The 19,333-nt window shown below is 40.4% G+C and overlaps 1 protein-coding gene across 1 annotated transcript in view; it reads left to right on the top strand.

The window, feature by feature from the left end:
- The window catches only part of C8H3orf52 (chromosome 8 C3orf52 homolog), a 34,495-nt gene that overhangs the window by 10,810 nt on the left and 4,352 nt on the right, over nucleotides 1-19,333 (top strand). Inside the window, exons 3-4 of the mRNA XM_027935907.2 lie at nucleotides 6,244-6,371; nucleotides 18,817-18,887. Of these exons, the coding sequence (XP_027791708.2) occupies nucleotides 6,244-6,371; nucleotides 18,817-18,887 (199 nt within the window). The remainder of the gene's footprint in view (nucleotides 1-6,243; nucleotides 6,372-18,816; nucleotides 18,888-19,333) is intronic.

The following is a 19,333-nucleotide window of genomic DNA, read 5'->3' as shown; positions in this document are numbered from 1 at the left end:
AGAGGCTCCCCTCTGTGATAGTCCCAGCCTACCCTAAAAAGCAGCTCTCTGGGAGGTCTGGGATGATAATCTGAAATACTCAGCTGCTGTCTAATTGCCAATCCATGGATATGAATCAAATACTTGCAGAACTCCCCGGTACTGGGAGGAATATGTTGTCTGGTAAAGGGTCAGTGTTGGGAAGGTAGAGGGTTGTGCCTCTGGCTGTCTGGATTCATTAAGAGACTGAGATTCCTCTGCAACTCTGTCACTGGCCTCCTGCTTTTCCTCCTCCAAACCCCTTAATCTCCTATCTCTAGGCTCTGTAATCCCCCAACAGACTGGCAGGCAGAGCTGGTGATAACTGTGCTGACACAGAACACGGCATTAAATGCACCCCAGAACAGAAGGGTAACTAGTTGGGGAGGGGACAGTGGGGTACATAGGGCACAGTGTCTAGTGGGGAGGTGACCTTAAGAAATTAAGTAAGCAATAAGACCTAGTCAGTCTTATTACTGTTGCTGATCATCTACAGATTGTGCACCCCGATTGCTTACACTGGGCTGGGCTCCCCACTCCCTCCATTGGGATGGCAGATTCAGGGTCATGGCTTAACTCAGGCATCGAGTACCTGTTGTGTACACACTGGGGAAAAGAGGCCAGTGCTCCTCCATACTGAGCTGATGCTGACATTTTTTTTAAACAGCCAATTTTATGGGCAGAGCCCAGGGAATCCTGTTGAGCGTGAAGGCCTATTTTAGACCAGCATGATAGGAAAAAATATTAATGGACTCTCTCCTCCCCCCAGGTATTAAAATTTCTTTGTGTCAAGGATAAAGTTTTAAAAAAAAAAAGCCTTCCTCTTTTTCTCAAAGTAATTTTGTTTCTGGGTAACTTGGAGAACCAGTTAAGCATCCTCAAGTGGTGGGGGCTGGGGGGTGGAGAGTTCTCCTTTCTTTACTAATTTACCCCAGTTAGGCAGAGAGAGACCCTGAGCAACTTTTTACTAATACAAAACTTAGATGGATGTTTAAAAGTAGGATAACAAGTTACAGCACTCTTGGAGCCTTCAGGTAATCCCTCCCAGCATGACAGATTCCTATCTGATACTTTCAATCTCTTAATTTGTAGGCCCTTCCATGGGAAGAAATGCTGTGGTACTGAGTTGTAAGCAGGGACTTTCTAAGTGACTCTGTGTTGAATGGATTCATTTTACCTTTCAGTTGAGAATAAGAGCTGTATATTTTGCTATCACGTGGTCCTGGCCTGTTGACTGACTGTCTTCTCCGGGCAGTTCCCCCTGGAGTCTGGTGACTCATGAGGAAATCCTAGGCAGACAGCTTTAGCAAGCTCTGAGATGCAAATGTTCTTTGGGGCGGGAACATGATAGCATCTCTGTAGACCCACGACCTTGACATTTCTTTGCTTTTTCATCTGTCTTTTCTTCAAATCTCTGTTGTTGGTTTTTTTTTTTTTTTTTTCACCTTATCAAAACCGAATTCTTTGCCTGTTATCTTCACAGAATACGCCTGGCTTCTCTCCCAAAGACCTGCAGATATTTCCACCTTGTCAGGTTCCTTTCTACTCTTTATCTCTTCTTCAAAGCAATCTTCTACAGGCTTCTTACTACTGGGTTTAAATGTATATATATATTTTTTCTCTCTTCTTGCACTAGTGAACTTCTAGAAAGAGATTCTCTGTAGTTGGACACCGTCTCCTGCTTACTCCTAAACCTCTTCTATCTGTTGGTCCCAAATTGTTCTTCCCAAGGTCACTAGCAGTTGTCTGAACACAAAATCCAACCTTTTCATTGTCTTCTGTCCTGGATGAAGCCTTCAGTTCTGGCAACTACATTGTATTCCTCTGAATCTACAGAATACCTGGACTTTAGTTCGTTTTTGCTATTTTTGCTTTTGATCTCTCTGCCTTATGGGTCCATGAGGTTTATCTTCAACTGTTTTTGATTTTCATACTTTTTATTATTTCTCTTGGAAATCCCAGGACATCACCCATCTCCCCTTTAGGAGGAAACTCCTAGGTGTACATCTGCACAATTTTCTTCAGTTTTGGAGATATTTTTACTAGAGATCTCTACCTAGACGTAACTACCATCGCCTCAATCATTATCCATATGAAACTACTAGTTGTTCCTTTCTCAGTGTCGGGTGCTATAATAAAATACCATGAACTTGTAAACAATAGAAGTTTATGGCTCACAGTTCTGGAGGGTGAGGAGTCATCTAAAGTGAAGGTGTCAGTGGATAGATATGGTGTCTGGTGAGAGCCCACTTTTTAGGTGGCACCTTCCAGCTGTGTACCTCCTGGTGGAAGGGATGGGACAGTGCTGGGGGGGGCGTCATTTATAGGGGTACTAATCACTCGTGATGATCACATTGGTGATTAGGTTTCAATATTTAAATTTTGAGGGGACACAAACATTCAGACAAGAGCATGTGCTCCTCCCCAGTTCGCCTGTTAGTTTTAAGGTGAATCAGGAGACCAGGTTTCCTTCAGCTATGCTTCCACCAAGGTGTGTAACTTTAGGCCAAGTCTTCAATCCTCTGGATCCACTCTCACATTCATAAAGCAGAATGATCTCCGAACCCGAGTCTATAGATCTACCTATACCCTATGACATTCTAGCTCATTGACCTGAACAAAATATGCATTTTCTGTAAGCCCCAAAGTCTTCATTTAAAATTAAAAATAATAATATTTAACTCATTGGATTGATGTGAGGATTACATGAGGTAATGTCTTTAAAATGTATAGCAGAGTGTTTGCACTTAATGCTTAATACACTAGCTATTTTTCATGTGGCATATATACACAATAGAATATTACTCAGCAATAAAAGAGAATAGAATCATGACATTTTCAGGTAAATGATGGTGTTGGAGAAGATAATGCCAAGTGAAGTTAGTCAATCCCAAAAAAACAAATGCCAAATGTTTCCTCTGATATAAGGAGGCTGATTCATAGTGGGATAGGGAGGGGGAGCATGATAAGAATAGATGAACTCTAGATAAGGCAAAGAGGTGGGAGAGGAAGGGAAGGGGCAGGGGGTTAGAAATGAAGGTGGAATGTGATGGACATTAACATCCAAAGTACATGTATGAAGACAAGAATTGGTGTGAATATACTTTGTATACAACCAGAGATATGAAAAATTGTGCTCTATATGTGTAATATAAATTGTAATGCATTCTGCTGTCATATATAACAAATTAGAATAAAAAAATTTAAATGATATTTAATCTGTGGGACTGATGTGAAGATTACATGAGGTAATATCTATAAAATGTATAGCAGAGTGTTTGCACTTAATTCTTAATACAGTAGCTATTTTTCTTCCAGGTATCTAGGCTGGATATCTTGGAACCATTTTTTTCATATCTTCTGCTACATGTCTAGGCAATGACCAAATCTTATTTGTCATTCCTTGATAGTATCATGCTAGCAATTGTCCTGCATCCTGCCAGGCACTCTGCTGGATATTTTATTGGCATTAGTTCTCATCTTTACCATCACTTGCAATGCAGGGGTTGATATTTTTGTTGAAAAAACAGCTTTAGAGATTTAAGTGAATTGTTCACTGGACTAATAAATAATGGGGCTGGGGTTCAAATAGAGTCTGGCCACCTGTAAAGCCAACTCCTTCCTTGCTTTTCTCCCTCCTTTCTGACTTCCTGCTTTCCTGCCTTTCCCCACCACTCTCAGTCAAAATCAGTGCCTACTGGCCTCTCTGCTTCCAGTCTCTCCCAGTTCCATTTCATCCCACCAGTGACCACCACATTAACCTCCTGCAAATGCTAGTCTCTACTTTCTTCCTGGGAGACTTCTAACAACCCTCTATTACTCCCTGATGTCATCAGATATTTAAGGCCTCCCCTCCAGCTTCATGTTTTATATTCCACTGAAGAGCTGACGTGCTTCTCCCACATACTTGTGTATGTTTTTATGAGTTTTTTAAACCTATTTTCTCTACATGGAGAGTACTGTCCAGCTTAAGTCTCATTAGTGACATTAAAAACTCTACTGACTGGGTAAGTCTGTTGTTGTTGTTAGTATTTGAATTTTGACAAACACAACTATTTAGCCAGGTCCTGATGCCGATTCATTATTTAGGTGCTACAAGTTAAGTATGTCCTAATATTGGAGACCTCTTTTTGAACTTGGCTTCTCTTTTTCATGTCCCCGAGTTTGGCAGTTATTAGAATCTCTGATCTATCCTCCAGTGTCACCTAGTTCCTTTCTGAGGCACTGATGTCTGCTACAGAAATCTATTTGGTGGGTATAGAGCTATCTACTGCATGAGGAAATATTTATAACAGTGAAAGCTGAAAACACCAAATGTCATATTTAAGAAAGTGCATGACCCTATTTTGAGCATTATGAAGCCATTAAAATAGTCTTTGCAAGGACTTTCATGCACATGGGGAATGACTTTGCCTATGTTAGCAACAACAGAAGAACCAAGATAAATGAGCAACCATAGCACACACAACAAAAAGCAGGATGTAAATGACCTACTCATTAAAACTTCAAATATACAATAGAAAATGTGGGGATTAGATAACTAGGTTTTTTTTTTTTTTTTTTTGCCTTTTTACAAAAATTTCCTATTATTTGCAAATTTTCCATTACGAGGGCCCAACTTTTATTGTCAAGTAAAATAAAACATGGTTTATAATAAATAAAGATGTGGGGATAATTCTGTTTGGAGTTGCCAAAATTCATTCCTGGATTCAGTGATTTTTTTTTTTTTTTTTAGGATTTCACAGGACTCAGCATATAGTTGAACTAATGACTATGATTTAGTATAGCAACATGGTACCTTGAATTAAAAAGAGTTATTACAGTGAACTCTAGAGGAAGCTAGGTGCAAGCCCGAAAGATTTCTCTCCCAGTTGTGTTGCACGGGACCTGCTTACTTAGAGCAATAGGTTATGTATGCATGTGAAGTGTGGTCTACTTAGACCGCCTGGGTCTCGTTAGACATTCAGTGCCCAGAGTTTTCACTGAGAGTTGATCACGTAGGCAGTCACCGCTGAGCATGTGCAAAATCTCCAGACTCCAGAAAGAAAAGAGATGTCAGCCACATTGTTCATACAAACATTTGAGGCACAGTGGGCAGCTCTTAGCCAGGATGTAGGAACCTTCCCCCAATCCGAATTCCCAGACACCAGCCAGGAGCCAACTCTGAGCATTCCTTGGCAGGTGAGCCACCCCCAGGCCTGCTGTGTTAACTCTTCACATCCCTTGCTCCTGAGGCATCACAGTTTTTAATTCCATCAGGGAGCAAGTCCCAGGATTCTTGCTTTTACCTGCTCTCTCATAAACACTGAACTTCTTCCAAGACAGCTTTTCCAAGTCCAGTAAAAGAGACTCATTTTGTTATGTTTGAAGCATGGGGTTTGAGGGGAGCATTTACGAGCACTTGGTTCTTCCCACCCACGCCTTTCTCAGGGGCAGAGTGGTGGTCCCTTGTGTGGGGCCAGCTGGTGAGGCTGGCATGGATTCCGTGCATAGCGTAATGACTACCTGACTGCCAACTTCTGACTCCTGATTTTGTGTGTGTGTGTTTTTTTTTTCCTTCGGCTCTACTTAAAAATCAATTAGTTAGCCTTCATTAGGACGCAGGCAACACAGAGCTCATTGTCCCAGAAACTTAACTCCTGTTGGCCCCGGGGCTCAGTTTGGCTTTGCTTCTGCAAATAGAGTGCGTCAACCTTCCTCTCCTGTGGGACCCTAGCTAGAGCGATGACTTCATGGGCACTGTCTGCTGGGAAGACTTTAAGACTTGGGCTCACACGCTCATTTTCTAGTGTCTCCTCCATTCTTGTGCCTGATACCACTTCCTCTTGATCTCTGATAACACAGCACTGGATGAGGGTTCAATGAAGTTGGTTGCTATGACTTCCTGTGTCCTAGCACCCCCTGCCATCTCCCAGCACCAGCCTACATCTCTGTACCTAATGAAGTTTACATTCTTTCCGCTTCTTTCCACTGGCTCTTCCTCCAGTCTGTATTTGATGGTCTCTTAAACCTCTTTGGGCATAAAACAAATCAACCTTTTATTGTAACAGAAGCAAGCTCCTGTATTTTTATTCTTCAGAGAAAGCATTTCTGGTGTTTAGCTTTATCCTTTGTAAGTATTCATTGTTATGTTTAAGTGTAGCAGGCAACAGAATCAGTGTTTATTATTTTAGTCATGTATTTACTTCTCTTTTTTTTTAAATTTTCATCCCCTCCTCTCTTTAGTAACTTATATTGATGAAGATGAAAATGAAATATTTGAGTTATCATCAAACAAAACATTCTTCATCATGCTCAAGATTCCAGAAGAGTGCATTACAGAAGAGGAATTGCCTCACCTGCTCACTAAAAGGGTAATTATGCCTTACACATTATTCACTGAATTCTTAACATTAGAGTCTGAACTCTGCTAGCATAGCTGGCATAGAACTTTAGAGTAAGGAGCTATAATTCTTTGAATTTTGGTAGAAAAGGATGCTTAGAAATGCATTTTATGTGGTGCAAAGCTAGAGGGCAGAGCTCTAGCCTCCAGCTGCATCTTGGAGAACAGAGGAGAACAGCTCAAGTCTTGTATTTCATCCAACTTGTAGTGTTCATTGAAGATCTATACTGTGCTTGCAACATATCACATGCCAGGGCCACGTGGTCTGTGCCCTCAATGGGCTCACAGTCTAAGCAGAGGAAGTGATTAAATTGATACAAAATCCTGAGGTATGTTCTATTATTGAGATATGCACAGTGTGCTTTAGCACCACAAAAGAGGGGCAGGTATACAACCAGAGGCGAGGTTAGAGGTGTGTAAGCCTCTTAGAGGAGGTGATTCTTAGGATGAGTTTTGAAATACAAGGTAAGAATGTTCTAGATAGAAGAGCTCAGGACCTTGAGAATCTGCACAGTGGTTACTGTGTCTGCTGTGTGCAGAGGACTCTGGGAGAAGCTGAGGAGGAAGGTAGGGGTCAGATCATGAACTTTTCCTGGTCTTTTGTAAGGCACTGAAAGACGTTAATCAGCAGACTGACTTGGTCAGATTTTCATTCTAGTCTTTCTGTGTGATGAGGGAGAAAGATTCCAGGAAGAGAACAGTGAGAAGGTCTTGTAGCCAGTCAGCTGAGAAATGAGGGAGGTTTGAGTTAGGGCAGTGTGAGGAGGAATGAGGAGGATTCCAGAGAGATCTAAGAGGTATCCTCACTTAACAAGACTGAATGGATTAGATAGGAGTGGGGGGAGCTGATTCCCATCTCCTGGTTGGGAGGTTGGGTAGATGGATGGCAGCTTCATTTATGGGGTAGGAACCAGGGTTGGTTGGGGCATTCTCGGCCATCCTGTCAAAGACCCACAGTTCACAATCTGACCCATAATTTTTTAAAAAAATGTTAATTGGCTTTATTTTTAATTCTAGAATTGGGAAAGATTTCATTCCATAAAAACTAGAATAAGTGCTTTAGTGGTCTGAGCAAAAGTGGTAGGTTTTATAGGCTGACAAGGGCTTGAAGAAACCAAAAACAAAAATGGATCTATCATTTCATTTTTTTTTTTTTTGGACTTTTTATTTTTTTTTTAATTTTTATTTTTTTTCCATTTTTAGCACATATACAGATTGCAGAATCACATCCATTACACATCCATTGATTTACATATTGCCATACTAGTGACTGTCATGTTCTGCTACCTTTCCTATCCTCTACTATCCCCCCTCCCCTCCCCTCCCCACCCCTCTTCTCTCTCTACCCCCTCTACTGACCTTCATTTCTCCCCCTTGTATTATTTTTCCCTTTCCCCTCATTTCCTCTTGTATGTTCTTTTGTATAACCCTGAGGGTCTCCTTCCATTTCCATGCAATTTCCCTTTTCTCTCCATTTCCCTCCCACCTCTCATCTCTGTTTAATGTTAATCTTCTTCTCATGCTCTTCGTCCCTACTCTGTTCTTAGTTACTCTCCTTATATCAAAGAAGACATTTGGCATTTGTTTTTTAGGGATTGGCTAGCTTCACTTAGCATAATCTGCTCTAGTGCCATCCATTTCCCTGCAAATTCTATGATTTTGTCATTTTTTAATGCAGAGTAATACTCCATTGTGTATAAATGCCACATTTTTTTAATCCATTCGTCTATTGAAGGGCATCTGAGTTGGTTCCACAGTCTTGCTATTGTGAATTGAGCTGCTATGAACATCGATGTAGCAGTGTCCCTGTAGCATGCTCTTTTTAGGTCTTTAGGGAATAGACCGAGAAGGGGAATAGCTGGGTCAAATGGTGGCTCCATTCCCAGCTTTCCAAGAAATCTCCATACTGCTTTCCAAATTGGCTGCACCAATTTGCAGTCCCACCAGCAATGTACAAGTGTACCCTTTTCCCCACATCCTCGCCAGCACTTGTTGTTGTTTGACTTCATAATGGCTGCCAATCTTACTGGAGTGAGATGGTATCTTAGGGTGGTTTTGATTTGCATTTCTCTGACTGCTAGAGATGGTGAGCATTTTTTCATGTACTTGTTGATTGATTGTATGTCCTCCTCTGAGAAGTGTCTGTTCAGGTCCTTGGCCCATTTGTTGATTGGGTTGTTTGTTCTCTTATTGTCTAATTTTTGGAGTTCTTTGTATACTCTGGATATTAGGGCTCTATCTGAAGTGTGAGGAGTAAAGATTTGTTCCCAGGATGTAGGCTCTCTATTTACCTCTCTTATTGTTTCTTTAGCTGAGAAAAAACTTTTTAGTTTGAGTAAGTCCCATTTGTTGATTCTAGTTATTAACTTTTGTGCTATGGGTGTCCTATTGAGGAATTTGGAGCCCGACCCCACAGAATGTAGATCGTAGCCAACTTTTTCTTCTATCAGATGGCGTGTCTCTGATTTGATATCAAGCTCCTTGATCCATTTTGAATTAACTTTTGTGCATGGCGAGAGAAAGGGATTCAGTTTCATTTTGTTGCATATGGATTTCCAGTTTTCCCAGCACCATTTGTTGAAGATGCTATCCTTCCTCCATTGCATGCTTTTAGCCCCTTTATCAAATATAAGATAGTTGTAGTTTTGTGGATTGGTTTCTGTGTCCTCTATTCTGTACCATTGGTCCACCCGCCTGTTTTGGTACCAGTACCATGCTGTTTTTGTTACTATTGCTCTGTAGTATAGTTTGAAGTCTGGTATTGCTATACCGCCTGATTCACACTTCCTGCTTAGCATTGTTTTTGCTATTCTGGGTCTTTTATTTTTCCATATGAATTTCATGATTGCTTTCTCTATTTCTACAAGAAATGCCGTTGGGATTTTGATTGGCATTGCATTAAACCTATAGAGAACTTTTGGTAATATCGCCATCTTGATGATGTTAGTTCTGCCTATCCATGAACAGGGTATATTTTTCCATCTTCTAAGATCTTCTTCTATTTCTCTCTTTAGGGTTCTGTAGTTTTCATTGTATAAGTCTTTCACCTCTTTTGTTAGGTTGATTCCCAAGTATTTTTTTTTTTTTTTTGAAGATATTGTGAATGGAGTGGTTGTCCTCATTTCCATTTCAGAGGATTTGTCGCTGATATAGAGGAATGCCTTTGATTTATGCGTGTTGATTTTATATCCTGCCACTTTGCTGAATTCATTTATTAGCTCTAATAGTTTCTTTGTAGAGCCTTTTGGGTCTGCTAGGTATAGAATCATATCATCTGCAAATAGTGATAATTTAAGTTCTTCTTTTCCTATTTTGATGCCTTTAATTTCTTTCGTCTGTCTAATTGCTCTGGCCAGCGTTTCGAGAACTATGTTGAACAGAAGTGGTGAAAGAGGGCATCCCTGTCTTGTTCCAGATTTTAGAGGGAATGCCTTCAATTTTTCTCCATTCAGAATGATGCTAGCCTGAGGCTTAGCATAGATTGCTTTTACAATATTGAGGTATGTTCCTGTTATCCCTAGTTTTTCTAGAGTTTTGAACATAAAGGGATGCTGTACTTTGTCGAATGCTTTTTCCGCATCTATCGAGATGATCATATGGTTCTTATTTTTAAGTCTATTGATGTGGTGAATAACATTTATTGATTTCCGTATATTGAACCAGCCTTGGATCTATCATTTCAAAATTACTTTCCTGATAAGGTGAGGACACAGAGGTAGAACAATAGGAAAATATCTGATTGGTTAGCATCAGATTACTTCAAGTTACCCTTTTTGTGTGTGGGTTAGGATTAATGCTAAGGTGGAGGGAACTTCATTATTATGTTAATTGAAACTGGTCTGTTTGGGAAATTTAATTATCTCTCTAATCTGGATTTCACAGAGGTCAGATACTAACAGTCTAGTTTCGGCTTGGTGACCTGAATGACACACTATTTTGATTTTAGCCTATATGCAGGAGCTTAGCTCAAAACAATGGCGTCCTATAACTTTATTTAAGAATTCCCCTCTTTTGTCAGGGTTACACCTAAATGAGAGTGTGATAAAAACTGAGGGCATGAGCACTCTCAGCTGTCATCATTTTGGCCTCTGGTCTCAACACACCATCTATTGATTGTGGTAATCTCATGATCACAGACTTCTTTAAATTTTTGTCATTCCAGCCAAAGAGAAAGCATTTGATGTTCAATAGATGACTGTATGCAAATATTTTAAACTTTTGAGATGATGTAAAACATCAGAAGGACTGCTATTATGACTATCAGAAAGATAATCCATGAGTTTGAAGTATGCTCCTTAGCCAGGGTCCACGTAAACCAAACCAATTAAAATCAAGTAGATCAAAGAATGAGACAGAGGAGGAATCTACCTATCTGTCTAAATCAAGTAGCCTATTTGTTCAGTTTTGCAATTGGATCTCTTTGATATCCAATGTGTATCTATGTGTATTAGGAAGTATAAGTAATTGTACAGATTCCTGTTTGCTCAGGCAGTAGCATCAATTCTGTCACCTAGCATCCCAGGATGGGTTACATTATAGCAGAGAGTGCCAACTCTAAGACAGACCACTAGGACAATTTGAACAAATGGTTGCATTAGGGATGTTGCTAAAGTTACCCATTTGATAGACAAAGAATCTTTTAGGACCTGGGTTTGTGTTTGATATGGCAGATCCAACATTGTCAAGTTACTCATAAAGCTACTGATTATGAAATTCAGACCATAACATTATCCTGCAAAGTGAAAGAGATTGGCATGAACAAGGAGAAATTAAGAGGGTCTTGAAATGTCTTCGGAAAACTTGCCTACAGCATGATATCAACTTCTACTCCCACTTTGCAGTCTGATTGTCTCTGATTGGGAACATCGGATGTTTTGGTGAACTCTGTGTGGCCGTGTTAGTCTACTTTGTGTTACGATAGCCAGATACTTGAGATAATCAACTTATAAGAAGGCAAGGTTTATTCTGGTACACAGTTTCAGAGGTTTTAGCCCATTGCTTTTGGGCCTGTGGCTACACAGTATACCATTATAAGGAGTGTGTGGCAGAAAGGGGGGGGGGCAGGGGAAAGGGAGGGAGAGAAAAGGGGCACCCAAGTCCCCCTCAAGAACATGCCCTCAATTACCTAACTTCCTTCCACTAGGTCCCACCTTAAAGGTACCTCCGCCTCTCTGTAGTGCTATAGGCAGTGATTAAAGCCTTTAACACCTGGGCCTTGGGGGACATACCATAGCGTGGCCTATATATCAGACACAAGACTTGTCCCTTGAAATTTATATCAAGTTGCCCAGCGCCAAACTACCAAGTTTCATTTTGTTCTTAGTTGGAGAGTGATAGCTAAATCCTACAGAAACCTAGGAAAATTCAGAATCTAGTCCAGTTTACAAGTAGATCATAAAAAGCAATGAACAGGGCTACAATCAAATAACAGGTCTGTAATGATTTTCTCCTGAAATGTAACTTTTTTTCTATATAATCACCCTCAATGTCTTTTTAATCAAAGACAATTGTGGTAGGACCAATTTGTTTGCAGAATTGGTCTAGTCTAATTGTTTGTATAAATATATCTAGAATAACCATAGAGGCTCTTTTACAATTGGTTTTATTGTACATTTGACGAGGAATATCTGATTGGACTTTTAAAAACCTCCAGGTTAGGAAGCCCAACCAAGGAAGACTTCAGACTATCTGTACAGACTATCTGTACCTAACAGTAGCACATAGTATCTTGAGGTTCCTGGGCTTGTCTGCGAGTGACAGCTTTTACTCACTCACTGTAAGTCTGGGGACCTTTCAAGCCAGGCATTCCAAGCACATTCCTAAATATGACATCCTGGTCAAAGCCAGTATTTCCAATTGTATCCTGTCATAAAGAGATTAGATTTTTATTGAACTTATAAAATAACCATGTTCTCATAAATGTAAGAATATTTACAAATAGTTTCAATATTTGTTCATAAAATAAATCTTTGCCAGGTTGCAATAAACTTATAGATAACCTAAAAGAAAAAGTTTCCTTAAGTCTGAATTTTTACTAGTTACCTTTAAAACTGCAACTTTCTCCAGTGACTTCTTGGCCAGTCACTACAAATGAAAACTCAAAGGCTCTCTCACAACACAAACTAACCCTGGCACCCTAAGAGCCAAAGGAGGTCCATGACAAAAAGAGCAGAATCCGGTCTGAGAGGAAGGTAGAGGGCACCCCCAGGACACCAGTGGCACCTTTTTGCATTCCTCAAGGGGTTTCCAGAGTTATCAACAGTCTCCTCCTGGTCCCATTTTATAGTTGCTAGATCTGTCAAAGGACAAAATTGCAACAATTTAGTTTAAGATCTCAATTGGCTGTATTTTCACTTCTTGTATTAGGCCATATTTTATTCCATAAAACGGAATAAGTGTCTTCTGGAAGTGTTTTGATTAAAAAAATCCAATCAAGACCAACCTGCCCTCTATGATTCTGCTCTACCATGGCCAGATGGAATGAAGAGAGTCCTCTTTATCTGTTTTCCATTTGATTCCTGCAGAAGCTTCTAAAGAGGCAACTCCATCTAGATTGTGTCAGAACAACTGCATGAGATTGAATTGCTTCTTTTATCACAGGAGTTTGTGTGTGTAATGATTATTCCAGGTTTCTTTTTCTCCTTCTCTTCCATGTTAATATCTGTTATCTGTGATTCCCTTTTGTCTTTTCTTCCCAGAGCAGTTATTGAGTGAATAGCTTTTTGCTACTTTCCCCTGGCTTCCTATTTTCATGGAGTGGCTTTGCATTTGCCTAGCAGAAATAAAATGTCAGCAACCACATGATACAGACTGGACTCTGTGTCAAAGGAACTAGATGTTACTTTTGCACTTTAGATCTGAATCTCCTGAACAGAGCCAAAAAAAAAAAAAAAAAAATCAGTAAATTCTCCAGATACTTTTTAGCTCATCATCATGCATTGGCAAGGAAACAGGGCTTGACACTCAGAGCGGAGGCAAATATAGACTGCTTTGAGCCAGTTCCCTCTGAAAAATGAAAATCACCACACTTGCCGTGTCTCAAAGGGTATAAAATGAAATTGCACAAAAAGAACTCCAAAAAAACTTTCTTTTTAGATTTATCTGATTTACAGATGACAGAAGTAACATATAGGGAGGTAAAAGACTCCTGCCCCCACTTTCCAACCAAAAGACTCAGGAACAAAAAATAGGAACTTTAAGATATTACTGACTTATTGTCAGGTCTATAACTATCTCTTCCATTAGGCCAAATTCCAGAAGTTCCTAAATATGGATGGTAAACGGAAATGAGTATTTGTACAGGAAAAATGAACTTTTTCTCTATGCTCCCATTTCCGTGCAGAACACTTCTCTGGGAGCTTTTTCCCACACCAAACTATCCTCCACTATCTACCTGAAATTAGGATAGGCCCCACATATTAAGTACTCAATCTCAAGACTTCCCTTATTTCAGATGCCAATCACGCATCCAGGTTGTCATCTGGGCTTCTGATCAACTGGCTATAACTCAGAGGTTCCCACTACTCCTCCTTTCTAGAAAAACTTACAGAACTCAGCGAGTTCAGTTTACTGGTTTTTATAAAGAATACAGATTAAAAGCCAGAGGAGGGCAGCTATGTGGGAAGAGGTGCGGAGCCCTCCTCTCCTGCAGGCCACCCTCCCAGAATATGGATGTTTAACTGCCCAAAAGTTCTCCAACTCTGGGTTTTAGGGATTTTTATGGAGTCTTCGACCCACAGGCATAATGGATTATTTAATCACTCTTTAGCCCTACTCTGTCTATATGGTGGGGAAGTTTACTGAGAGTTCCACGCTTTTACCCTGGCTTGGTGTTTCCTGTGACCTGCCTCCAATCAGATGCTCGCCAAGAGTCACCTCACTAGAACAGAAGATGCTCCTACCACCCAGGAGATTCCAAGGTGTTTAGGAGCTGAGACTGAAGAACAAAGATTAGAATAAGAGATGGACCAGCATCCCTATTACCAGGTCATCATGGGGTTTTAGGAACTCTGTGCCAGGAACTGGGGACAGATGCCACACTTGCATTCTTTATTATGTCCCAGTATGTTGGAAAGTGATACCATTGCCCTTGCTTTTCTTAACAGTTTTTCTGGGCCTTCTAATATCCCATTGCCGGTTTTCTTCCCTCAAAGTTGGGGCTGTTATGCTGCTTAAGGCCACCTGCTGCTCATGTGGTGCACTGCATCCTCCTGGGCGTGGTTGGGACTAGCAATGGTGCTCTAATAACCTAGAGAAGGCACCCAGGGGTGATTCCTCTTAGCCATAGAGTCAGACTCTCCTAATTAGCTCACTGGTCTCCTAGTTCTGTTGGTACCAAGCCTCATAGGAACAGAGTGGGGGACACTTGAATAAGGGCTGGGGAAGCCTCTATTCCATTTCTTTGGGCCCAGATTGGACAGTGTAACTAACAACTCCTCAAATGTAAATATGCCCTAAATATAGAAGGAGACTGTATCAGCAAAAAGAATCTTAGTGTGAACACTAGCAGTAGATGGCTAGAACACTTAAAAATTTTTGCAGTGGTGCACACCTGTAATTCTAGCAACTTGGGAGGCTGAGACAAGTTGGAGGTCAGCCTCAGCAACTTAGTAAAACTATCTTAAAATTAAAAAAAAGTGAAAGGACTGGGGATGTAGCTTAGTGGTAAAGAGCCCCTGGGTTCAATTCCCAGTACAAAAAAAAATTGTAGGAGTCTACTGTGTACAAAGCATAGTACTAGACCCTAGAAATTAGCATAGGAAGGAGATGGTGGGGAGAGAGAACAGAGAAAACTAGAAGAAATGATAGACATAACCCTTCTCATAGGAAACTCAAACCAAAAGGAAGAAACATTATAATTGTTTGATATTGCTAATATTTTTAGTGCTTTATAGCATCCTCACTCTCCTCCTGTCTTTCATTCTATTTAGCATCCCTGCTAAAGCTGCTTTCCTAGTTCCCGAGTTTTCTGATGACTGGCTCAACAGCCACCTCCTGTGAGCTCCAGAACCATAAGACAGTCATTCCCCCAGTGTCACTAGGGCATCGTTTCTTCCCACCCTGATATTCAGGAGCCACTCTCCCACATTGATTAAGCCTCTCTGGGTAGTAAGGTCAAATGTGACAAAGCTGAGATTTTGTGTCTGCCCATACTATTGAATTTTGCCTTTACCATTCAGTAGCAGAGTGAGAAGGTACTATTGGTTTCTTAATATCTTGGAAGGCTGGTTTCTTAACCTGCAAAAAGGGGAGATGTATTAATGTCTGTTAAGTCAGGTTCTTATAAATAATTTGGAAATAATTTGAAGAAGATTTACATGGCAAAGCTTTATTGTCTTCTGTTCCTGAGATGTATCTGGGATGTGACCATTAGACAGTATTAGCAAGATTAGAAAGGTACAAATAGTCAATGTTTGCAATAGCTAAATTATGGAATCAACCCAGATGCCCATCATTAGGTGAATGGATTAAGAAATTGTGTTGAGCTCTGCACACAATGGAGCTCTACTCAGCCATAAAAAGAATGAAATTATGGCATTTTCCCATAAAGGGACAGAAATAGAGAATATCATGCTAAGCCAAACTCAGAAAATCAAAGATTGAATGTTTTCTCTCATATGCAGAAACTGGAGTAAAATAAAGGAAAGCGGGATGGAAGAGTAAGATTACACAAGGAACCAATCAAAGACAAATTAATAGATGAGCGAAAGGAAGTCTAGTGAGAGAAACAAAAGAAGTGGGGGTGGAAGGAAAAGGGGGAGGGAAAAGGGAGGATCATGAGTTGAAATCCATTTCCATGCGTGTATGAGTTTGTTGAGATGAATCCAACTGCTATGTATAACCATTAAGCTCTAATTTAAAAAAAATTAAAAACAACACACTGCAAATGTTCTAATCTGTGCTTAATGAGCGACTGAGTTGTCACCGTGTGAATTAGATGGGAGAGTGCTGTCAAGCACAGCCTCCTTGTGATCCCACTGGAATTGGATAGGAGGCTGGTGAGCTCCTGATTGGGCACAGCTGCTTTGTGTCTTCTGATGTTTGTTATTGGATAAAGTAACAGGTACTGAGCCTTCACGGTGCAGCTGGGCAAGCCTTGTTCAGCACAGTTGTACCACTAGATGCTGGCGAGATTTCCCAAACAATGCCTGTGCTGAAGTCAGGCTGGGAGGAGAGGGTCTGGTGGTGCTCTTAGATACTTGGCTGTAGTCTCACTCCAACCCCAGGGGCAGGTGCCTGCCGGGAGTGTAGCCAGACTTCAGTACAGTCCTGATTTATGTTAGAACTAATCTGCTAGAGACCAAGGTGTTTAACCTTCCAGTGTAAATTTAGAAGGAATGCAAGGTACTTGGGTTCAGCTGCATGTTCTCCTAATTGTGAGGTTAGGATTAGTATCTCCGATACATGATGAAAAGACTAATCAAAGCCTGGGAAAAGATTCTGTAACATACTATCAACAGCACATATCCATAACATAAAACTAACCACTTTAGGGAGACAAGAAAAAGATAGGAAAAGAAACTGACTAATGAGCCATTCAGAGTGAAACACAGGAAAACAGACTCACTATAAGAAAATCAGAATACACAATATGAAACAACAATTTTTTATTCCTTAAATTGGAAAAATTTAAAAGTTTGGAAAGAATGTGGGAAAGGAATCATGTATACATTGCGGGGAGAAGAGTAAAATGAAAGCAATTTGGCAAGATTTATTTCGATTCAGCAATTCCATTTCTTGGTATATAGCCCAGAGAAACTATTACATGTGCAGCTGGGCATGCCTTACATGTACAAAGAGAGATGAACAGAAACGTTTAAGGACAATTGCTTGAGCATACTTTGTAATAAGGGAAAAAATCAGAAGCAAGGCACATGACCATCAGTAGAACAGATATATTGGTATAATCCTGTGATGGAATCTACCCAGGAGTTAGACTAAATGCCTTCATTGAGATGTACCTGACAAATAAATCTCAAATGTAATTTTTTTGTGGAAAAAATAAAAGAAGAAAAGAAAAAGCAAGTTTTAAGCTGGGTGTGGTGGTGCACACCTATAGTTCCAGCTACTCTGGAACTGAAGTAGGAGATCACTTGAGTTTGAGATCAGACTGGGCAATAGAGAGAGAACACATCTTAAAACAAGCAAACAAACAAACAACAACAACAACAACAAAAATCAGGGCTGGGGTATAACTTAGAGGCAGAGCATTTGCATGAGGCCCTGAGTTCCATACCAACAAAGGGGTGGGAGGAATCAGATCTTAGAAGATTGTGTAGAATATGGTTCCTCTTATTCGAATAAAAGCACAAATTAAATCATATATTCTTATTACATAAGGATGTAAGGAAGTACTAATTTAAAGAAACATGCAAAGAAAAGTTGTTAGGATTCTCTTTAGCACTAGGGGAGAGAGGAGGGAAAAATTGAATAGGGTGTAGAAGTCACTTTAGCCCTATTTTGTTTCCCAAAATAAAGGTCTGAACTCAATAATGACAGTCCCTAATTTACAATGGTTTCTCTTCCGATTTTCTTACTCTATGATGGTGTGCAAGCACGCTCATACACCCATTCTGTACTCTCAGTATAGTATTCAATTAATTCTATGAGACATTCAACACTTTCTTATACAATAGACATGTGTTAGATGATTCTGCCCAACTGCAGGCCAATCTGAGTGTTCTGAGAACAGTGCAGGTAGACAAGGCTCAGCTTTGTATTGTATAGGTGTACTAAATGCATTTTTTTTACTTTTTATTTTTTCAGCTTACAATGGATTTTATCAGGATAGAAGCCCATCATAAATTAAGGGGCATCTGTGTAGCACAATATAAGGCATAAGATCTAGGAGGTGGAACAGAGGTCAGAATTTTTTTCTCATGTTTGCAGTATTTCATGTATAAAATAAAACCTCCACATCTTTGCCACTCCCCAATTTATCCCTTTGTGCAGGGGGCAGTGCTACACCTGTGGCCCATCACAGCCATTGCTCCTTGCAATGTAGCTCTGCAGAAGGGAGAAAGAAGCCCTTGGCCAGTGACATTCCCAGTGCTGAGTGGCCCATGCTGATGCACCCCCAATCCCACCTTGGGATTTTCTCTCTTTCCCATGGTCCTTGGGGACGGTGTGGGCTCCTGCTGTGACCACTGGCCATCCTCATCACTCAGGCCATAGGATGTCATCACTGCTCATGAGAAGAGTTGAGAATTCCAGTGGAGTCACTTGGGCCTGGTCAGCGAGGCTCTTTGAAGTGAGTGCTAACTCCAGCCTTTGTTCGTGATAGGCTAACACCTTCCCTTTCTCAGCCCAGATAGGTTGATTCCTAGGGTGGAATCTCTCATCTAGAGGTAGTTTTGTTTTGTCCAGCGATGTGGAAGATAATCATCAATAATGTTATTTTCTTTCTGTTTGATTAGCTTGAAGATGTGTACAGTAAATCTCCATCTCTGAGTCGTTATTTCACTTCAGTTGAAATAGTGGACTTCAGGTAAGAGTGTGCAGCATAACATTATGATCTCTTTTTCTTGCCTCTCTGGCTCACCCCAGGTACCCTGTACCTACGAGGACTTCCCTGAGCCTCAGAGCAGGAAGGGAACCAATAATAGAATCTCCAAGTGTCACAACTTCCTTGGGCATCAACTAGCTCAATTCTTTAATTTTACAAATGAGAAAAAGGAAGCCCAGAATTATTATGTAACTCAACTAGGTCACATGGAGAGGGGAAAAACCAGCCCCAGATAAACCATTTCTACTTAAATGTGGATGCACAAGTAAATTAAGAGTAGAAAGAGAAATAGATCTCAGATAGTGATGTGATGGAAATGATATAATCCATATGCCGGATTTCTCCTTTGAAGAGCACAATACAGGAGTAGATTCTCCTTGTGTAATTTAAAAACATAACTTTTACAGGATAAGTCAACCTATGCCTCT

The sequence above is a fragment of the Marmota flaviventris genome, chromosome 8 (genome assembly GCF_047511675.1).
Source record: "Marmota flaviventris isolate mMarFla1 chromosome 8, mMarFla1.hap1, whole genome shotgun sequence".
In the NCBI taxonomy this organism is placed as follows: domain Eukaryota; kingdom Metazoa; phylum Chordata; class Mammalia; order Rodentia; family Sciuridae; genus Marmota; species Marmota flaviventris.
This window is presented reverse-complemented; position numbering and strand designations above follow the sequence as displayed.